The sequence below is a fragment of the Myotis davidii genome, unplaced genomic scaffold (genome assembly GCF_000327345.1).
Source record: "Myotis davidii unplaced genomic scaffold, ASM32734v1 scaffold32, whole genome shotgun sequence".
Taxonomy (NCBI): domain Eukaryota; kingdom Metazoa; phylum Chordata; class Mammalia; order Chiroptera; family Vespertilionidae; genus Myotis; species Myotis davidii.
This window is the reverse complement of record NW_006286587.1, coordinates 534028-542601: the sequence shown is the minus strand read 5'-3', so window position 1 is coordinate 542601 and position 8574 is coordinate 534028. Positions and strand designations below refer to the sequence as shown.

The 8574-nt window shown below is 48.3% G+C and overlaps 1 protein-coding gene across 1 annotated transcript in view; it reads right to left on the bottom strand.

Annotated features, from left to right (window-relative positions):
* TGM3 (transglutaminase 3) overlaps positions 1-8574 on the bottom strand; it is a 36585-nt gene that overhangs the window by 17539 nt on the left and 10472 nt on the right. Inside the window, exons 4-7 of the mRNA XM_015560232.1 lie at positions 8225-8343; positions 7393-7521; positions 4560-4737; positions 4318-4453 (exon numbers count right to left, since the gene is read on the bottom strand). Of these exons, the coding sequence (XP_015415718.1) occupies positions 4318-4453; positions 4560-4737; positions 7393-7521; positions 8225-8343 (562 nt within the window). The remainder of the gene's footprint in view (positions 1-4317; positions 4454-4559; positions 4738-7392; positions 7522-8224; positions 8344-8574) is intronic.

Here is an 8574-nt window from a genome sequence, read left to right as displayed (position 1 = left end):
TGCCCCGCCTGTCTCCCTCCACCCGAGTCAGTTCTAATGAAATCTTTGACGTTTATAAACCGGTGTTCTAGAGACAACAACTCAGTGATGCTTATCTTTGGATTTATGGGGTTAGAAGACCCAGTCTAGAAAGTGACCCCGATCCCTTTCCCTTTCCACGGGTAAGCTCCTATTTGTCCTTCCAAATGTAGTTAAGATTCTACTTCCTCCAAAAACTTTTCCTGACATGCCTAGAGAGTGCCAACCACCCCTGTGCTGCCTCTCAACCTTGCACATTTGGCTTCTTTTACTCCACAATTGCCGATCTTCTCACGCAGCCATGAACTTCTCCAATGTTGTTCCTGCCTCTCGCTGCTTTTGGTGTCCAGGTGCTCACTGCAGGGTCTGGCAGACAGTACATACTTACCATGTTTTCTGAATTGAATTACTCTGGGGCCTTGGTTTCCTTACCAGGAATCTGAGCAAGGGGCTGGAGGTACATTGGGGGCTGGCTAAACAGTGGTGGAGACTAATAGCCATGGAGAGATTGCATTGGGAGCCAAGGGCTCGGCTGACGGGTGGGGTGCCAACAGCTTTTCTCCAGAACTGGCTGACTCCACCTCCCTGTTGACAGGGCAGGACGATCCCACGTGCCTTCCACCTCGTACCTCTATAAAGTCTACAAGTAGAGTCAGGTCGGTGACTCCAGAAACTGAGGAATCAAGTAAGATAAGTCAAGAAAACAAGTCTGAGATATCAAGATGAAGATAACCTCGGCCACACAGTTCCAGATCATTTGGTTACGGAGCAGGCCCCAGAGGCCTCCTGTACAGGGGTCCAGAAGGGAGCCCGAATAAAAGAAGCATCCCAGACATAACTCCATACAAAGCGTTCCTACTCTTAAGACATGATCACTCCAGAACCTTGTGCCTCTTAAGCCAAACCATTGTTGTGTGCGGAATGGCTTAGAAGAATGTGATTTAAAGAAAGATCTGGAAGAAATTGCTGTGGTCCGCTAACCTAGGCCTTCATGTTCCAGATAGGAGATGAAGGTGCAGAAAAGTTAAGGAACTTATGTGGAGTCACACGCTTACTTAGAGTGCCTACATGTCTCCAGCTGTTTAGCCTTACTTCTCTCTGGGCCTTTGTTTTCTCATTTATGAAATGAGCAGATCCCTCCTTAAGGTCCCTTTCAGCCCTAACGTCCCAGGAGAGTCCTGTTGAAAGAGCTTGGACACTAATTCACAGTTCGATTTTGGGCAAATCACTTCCTTTCACTGAGCCCCTGAGACAGGGTTTAGTCTTACAGAGAAGTGGCACTTGCTGCCTAAGTGTGAACCCAAGAACCCAGCTTCTCCATCGGGATGGGCTGGAGAGCACCTACTCAGAACCCTGGTTCTGAAAAATCTCAATTAAGCTGTCAGATTTCTCAAACATCAGTCAGGAGTCATCATAAAAATATTGTCTGGCAGCTCTCTGGTGCTGAAGAGTTTACATCACCTTGGTTCCAAGCCCAGCTTCACCATTTCCTAGTCCCATGCCCGTGGGTAAATGACCAGTGTCTTGGTTTCCTCAACTATAAAATGGGGATGGCAGTGCCTACCTCATCATTTCTGAAGAGTAAAGGTAAACACTTAGAAAAGTCCCTGGCACACAACAGTTGCTCAATGAACTATTAGCTGTTGCTGTTAATATTATTAAGGACTTTCAGATGCTTAATCTCACTTGATTCTTACCTTCTAATACTTGGGAAAGTCTGGACAATTTCTAAAAGCTTTCAACATTTGCAACATAGAAGATTCAGATCAAAGGTTTTCTGTCCAAACCCAAACTGTCCTGGTAATAATAGGTTATTAATTTCACCCCAGGCAGAAAAGGACTGGTGGTTTAACTCCACCACCCTGGGTGGGATCCATGTGGAAGGGAGGGGAAAGCTCCCTTGCCATCTCATACAAAAAGTCGTCTAGGCTGAAGTGGCAGAGAATCAAGAGATTAAAGCTGGTAAGAAACTTAAGTGAACACTTAGTTTTAGGCCAACCATGATAGCTCACTGATGAAGAAACTTGGGACCAGAAAGATGAGGTGGCTTACGTCAGTCCTAGAGCAAGATGGTGGTGGGGTTGAAAGTAGGACCCAGGACTCCCTGTCCTCAGACCGTTCAGTGCTGGGTCCCCACCCACAGCCAGCAGGGAAAGGGCCGGGAGGAACATCGGCACCCACTGCTTTCTGAGGAGGGTTCAGGAAAGGATGGTGGGTCTCGGGAAGGAGAGAGGTGATGACACTCCCAGCAAAAGTCAGAGCTATGCGGTCTGACACCTTCCACTGAAGCCCCCCAAAATGACAATGGAAACACCCTGGAATGTCTCCATGGGCCCCTACTTGCCCCACGGTGTTTCTATTTGTAATGAATTATGACACCGATATGAACCAGTCACCAAGAGATCTGGGTTCTAATTCCAAGTTCAGCTTAGAAGCCCCACCTTCCTGCTCCCAGGGAGCCTTTTTTTTGACAATTCCCTCCCTGAGTCACTCACCTGGTGTCCCACACACCATCCTAAGTCCTTCATCAGCCTCTACTCATGGCTTCCCCACGCCCTGCTCCCTAACAGCACCAGGAATGCTTCCAGCAGAGGGCTTTCTGGTCTCCCTGCAGTTTCTAGTCTGCAGGGTAGTCATGGAAGGGTTATGCCAAACGGGACCCCTGCCGCCCTCCCCGAATCAGTCATCTTGTTGGGCCAGTCATCTCCTTTAGTGAAGAAGGGTACTGTCCTAACAACCAGCACAGGTCGCAATGGGATTTGGGACAAAATAACAAAAGGAAGAAACCAGGGAGAAGGAAAGATAACTAATTAAGAGAAGCTGGAAAACAAAATCTGGCCAAAAGTAGCAATGTCATTGTCATTGGAGAGAAAGTTGTGTACCTGCAGATCATGAAAGGACAGCCTAACAGAAGCTCTCTCCCCCATTAACACATGTGACCCTGAGTGACTTACACGAGGCTCGCTTTCCTGCAGAGGGAACGGCTGCTTATATTACACACTTCCATTGTTGGCACAGGGCTGTTGCTTGTCCTAACAGCTTTCTCTATGAATTTTTATTTTCCTTTATTCCATTAGTTACAGCAAGCATATGCCAGTAAAGTGGAACCTACTTATTCTGGGAATAATGAGTGTTAAAGGATATTTTAGAGACTGAGATATCTCAAAGTTGAACATCTGGAAAGAAGATGGCATCTGCTATCAGGTTATCTACCGTATCTACATGTGAGTGATTGTGTGTTTGTGTGTGTCCTTTGAAATGGATTACTGACATATGTGAGCACTTTATTTATAGGCACATAAATATTGAGTTGAATATGCAAATACAGACATAATTACTTTCAGTTGCCATCTGGTAATAATTAGGCATGTGGTATAACCTTGAAGAGCTGTAATAATATCTATTTTATGTATATATACTGCAGTATGAAGTTATAGGTATATGTATATAAGTTTTATATAACTTACTTCCAGTTTACATGTATTATACATGGCATATGTGTACAGATACATGTGCACATGGCCTATGTATAGTTAGAAATATACATGCCCATATACGTATAAAACTTCTTATTTTTCGGTTGGAATCCAGAATAAACTGATTTTTATTCTATCAAGCAAGGTACATAAAAAGTATATATGAGTAAGAGAAAATGGATTGCTTTTTAAAAAGAAAGCCTATAAATTATATGAGCTGCCTGAAATGAGATAAATTTATATTTATTACTGGAAAATCAATGGCTTCAATGTTTATCTTCTAATTTATAGGGTCTTGTGGACCTTATGAATTAGGGCAGTTTCCCAGAGCCGCTGAGCCACACCTGGTATCACATGGGGTATGAACTGGTGTCAGGCTGTTCACCCGGCTGCAAAACAGAGCAAACCGCCGGAGCCTGCCGAGCCCTGAGAAGAGCTGCTTTGGGTCTTGCTAGCTGTGCCATCAGCGCTTTGGGAACCCTATTCTCAACCCGGTGCTGACACGCGACTTGCTTCCCGCCTCCTGTTTGGAGCCAGGCCCCAGAGCCTGGGGAGAGCAAGAAGCTGCTCAGGTTTGAGGCTCAGAAAGGGTTAGACCCGTGGTTCTCAACCTTCTGGCCCTTTAAATACAGTTCCTCAAGTTGTGACCCAATCATAAAATTATTTTCGTTGCTGCTTCATAACTGTCATGTTGCTACTGTTATGAATCGTCATGTAAATATCTGATATGCAGGATGGTCTTAGGCGACCCCTGTGAAAGGGTCGTTTGACCGCCAAAGGGGTCGCGACCCACAGGTTGAGAACCGCTGGGCTAGACACTCACCAAACGCTATCGCTGCCTTTGTCCAGGGGGTTTCCCATGGGGTCGTAGAACACATCCACGCTGAGGTTTCTGTCTGTGTCATGAGCTGAGTTGAAGTTGGTGATCACCCGGGCGGGAATCCCAAAACACCGTAGCACTGCAAGTCAAGGGCGGTGTGAGACTGTGGGTGGCAGTGGAGACGGCCATGGAGCACCCCACTGCTGCCCACTGACCCAGCAAAGGCACGTCACACGCTAGGGTACCTGTGTTGAGGGTCCCAGCAAAGACCCAGCACTGGCCGAATCGGACTGGCCTGAAGCCAGACTTCTTCCACTCCTTGAGAATCTCCACACTGCCGTTCCAGTTCCTGGGGTCCCGGCCACCGGTGTAGCTGCCACTCCAGTTCCCAGCTATCACACCGTTGTCATCATTGCTATTGACCTGGGCAGGAGAAAAATCCTCAATGAGTCATCGGAGAGTGACATGCAGGGGACAAGGTGGGGAGGTGAGGAAGGAACCAGGGAGCCATCCCAGTGAATTTCCTGTGTCTTCCTAGGTGACTTGGGGATGGTAATTGTATAATGTTCCCTTAGCAGCATTGAGTAGTTTATGAGTTTAAAAGTGCTTTGCTTAACAGGCCATGTTTGACTGCCCCTGACCCATGTGTCAGTTATGAGCGGCAGGCTCGTCAGGGGCAAAGCAGGGTCAGGAACCAGCCTGCAGAGGCTTTCTTGCCTCCACGCATGGCGGTCGCTGATACCTGACTTGGGTCCAAGGTTTGAAACTCTCTTTGGTGTACTGGTCTTCTAAAAGATCACTTTAGAACTTTAGAAACTAACTTCTTCTTGGAAAGAATAAAGATGGAATATTGTTTTACATTCACTCATTCATTCATTCATTCATTCATTCAATTTAAGGCATGATTAACAAATAACACAACCATGATGCAGTGTGAAAAGAGCACTGGACTAGAATTGAGAGGCCCGAGTTCCATTGTCTTTTAGAGACACATATTGAAATATTTATGAATGAAATGGTGTAATATCTGGGCTTTTAAAATTAATCTGTGGAGGAGGGGGTCAGAGATGAAGACTGGTCAGAAGTGAGTAACTGCTGAGCTGGTCATGAGTACGCAGGAGTTCATTTTACTTCTCTCTCTACTTTTGTGAAAGTCTGAACTTCGTATTATTAAATTTCCAAAATACAAAGCTGAAAGGGAGAGAAAGAAAGAGAGACCTGGGTAACAAGCCCGGCCTTGGCACCGTCAGCTCGGTGGCTGTGGGGCACCGTCAGCTCACCCATCTGGACCTTCGCTCTTCAGGGAAAGTTAGACACAAACAAGCTCTCAGGGGTCTCCCAGCAGCCAGTTTTCAGAGTTTCTGACTCTCTCACCAGGATTCATCCAAACCTACAGCGAGGGCCAGGACCAGGGTCTCTCAGCCTGCCAGTCCTGCTCCCTCTCTTTGTGGCGCCTGCAAGTGGCAAGGCCTGATGGGAGCAGACAGGCTGGGAGCAGAGGATCCTTGCCCAGGACAGGCTGGCCCAGTTTCTCACGGCCCCTCCGTGCGGTGGGTGAGGCCCGCATCCCTTCCAGGAGGGCCTGGACAGTAATGCCAGGATCAAGCCAGATGGGCCTCCTCCGGGAGGGAAGGTTGTGCAGCCCATTCCCATGTCCTGAGTCACAGAGCTCCAGCCACCAAAGTGGTAATCAGCAGGGTCATCTCTGGCTAAAGCTGAGCATTTCAAAGCCCTGCACAGGTCGTAATTAGCGCAGGCCCAGCCCAGCCAGGAGGCCTGCAGAGAGCAGCAGGGAGGCGTAGTGAGGAAACTGGCATTGATGTGAAGCGGTTTGTCCCCAGGGTGAGAGTGAGTCAGCAGCCGCTGGAGCTCTGGAGCCAGCTGGCCTCACCCATCCTCTCCAGGGCCAAGGCGACTCAGCTTCGTCAGTCACCTGACTGCACCTTGTCTTTGGCTACTTGGTTTTTAAGGTTCAGCCCACATTCCACTTTCTCTCTGCCAGTCACCCTGGTTCCTACCCATCTCCTCAGTGCCTCCACGTCCCCTGGGCCTCCTCACTCCTGTCCTGCAAGGTTCGAGACTGCACTCTTTCGGGGAGCCCTCCCTGATTACCCCCAGATATTTATCATCCGGTCAGAAGGTTGTTCACATTTCTAACCACATAATTAGTTTGCTAGCTTGGATATGCTCCAACTCCAAAGTTAAGAGACTTGGGACATGCCTAGTCCATTAAAAAAGGAGTTAAAGACATCTGTGGGGGTAATTATTTAGTTTCAGAGGATTAAAGATCAAGAACTTTCTGACTTTCAGCTTTTTATTTGTAATTCTTGAGCAGGTTAATCCCATAGTTGGACGCTTTGTGATGGAGACGTTCTCTGCACACTGAGTGCAGAGTGAGAGATTCTCCCAGGATCCGGCGTGTGCGTGCATGTGTGTGTGTGTGTGTGTGTGTGTGTGTGTGTGTGTGTGTGTGTAAGGGGGGTGCAGGTCTCTCAGATGGAGAGACTGGGCGAGTGGGAAAGCCCTGGGTGGGCAATTCGAGGCCTCGCTCTGGTTTGACTCACAAGCTGTGAGCACCTCACTCAGCTCCTGGGGCCTCAGCTCCCCATGTGGATGGTGAGCGGGTTGGCCTTCTGCCTCTCTGGTCTGACAAGCACCGCCTCGGTGCTGAGGAGGGGATGGATCAAAACAAAGGGGCGTCGTCACACTCCAGCCTCACTCTGGAGCGTCCCTCCTTTCCAAGTGGGCCCAGGGTGGAGCCAAGTCTCAGCTTGGCACCTTCCCAGCTCTGACGGGCACTAAGGGGACAAAGTCCTCTTGTCATCCGAGAAAGGCCCCCTGATTCCGTGGAAAGGGCTTTGGAGTCAGGCAGACCGGCTCCAGTTCAGCATCTGTCGCTCCCTCACTGTGTGAAGGCCAGTCCTTTCCTCAGAGGAGCCTCATGCTCCACGTGTGCAAAATGGGGATGGGAGTCGCCCAACTGCATTTGTGAGGCTGCGACGAGGTCACATGTGTAAAAGCGCATGTGCCCAACCCGTAGTTGGGTCTGATATGTGGTAACAACTAGTTATCACTCACCATTGCACTCAGCACGCGGCCGACGTACTTGGGGTCACCTCTGCGGGCCACGTCAGTAGCAGGGTCACGGCGGAAATTCAGACTGCTATCCAGGATCGCGAGGCAAATGTTCAGAATGTCTCCTTCAAACTGTTTGAAATGGAACCATATGTTTTGATGAAAGAAATGGCAAGTAGTGTTGGCTCGTTAAGGGGACGGGGGCTATGCTGGCGAGAGCCACGGCAAGTGCCTGGGTCCTTTCACTCTGTGGCCTCCAGAACTGAGAGCTACTGAGGAACAACCACCTCCCCCAGCCTTCAATCCTCAAACTCATCCAGAGCTCTCTCAGTACGGGAGGGTGAGCAAACCTGGGAACTCCGTGGTTTCAGATTGGGTGGTGGTGAGGGGGGTGACAATAGTAATGAAGGACTCTCGAAAGGTTAAATGCACGCAGCAAGGAAGTTTCATCCCATTCTCACAGGAATGAATGAATGAATAAATGAATAAATGAACAGAAACTATATTTTTGTCCCAAGTGTCTCTACTGGGCCTTATCCTCATTAGTGTATTATAGCACCGATACCACATCATTGCATTGATTATTAGCACTAGATTTTGCCCACTAGATTGCGACCTTCCCAAAGACAAGAAATCTGTCATATTCATCTTCGGAATCCTTTTGGTGCAACCAAGACCTGGCACATAGTAGATGCTCAGTAAATGTTTTCTGAATGAATGACTAGAAGGGCAGGCAAATAGATAGATTTGGGGACTTCCACCTGTCTGTGGGGCCAGCTTCTGAGCTTCTTGTGTAATAGGGATATTACCCCCAGCATCCCTAAGACCCTTGTACCTGTCCGAAGTTCCAGCCAATCATGCTGATTCGATTTGTGCTTCCCACAAATATGGCGCCAGAATCTTCCAGAACGTACTCCTGTCTCTCAGCTTGGTTATTCATAAAGACACTATCCGCTGTTTGACACAAAAATCAGATAACAAGGATTAGAATCCTACAGGGAGCTTTAAGACAGTCCTCCTCCCACTCCTGAATACTGGCCTGAGAGTTGGAGCAAGTCATACCTGCAGCCTTCCCCCAACCTCCACCAAGGAAGGAAGCCTTGGGCTATTATGCTTCCAACTGATACCATGGGAACTATGAGTTTGAAAGAGAAGCTGGGATATCTGAGAGTCTGAAAATGAGAC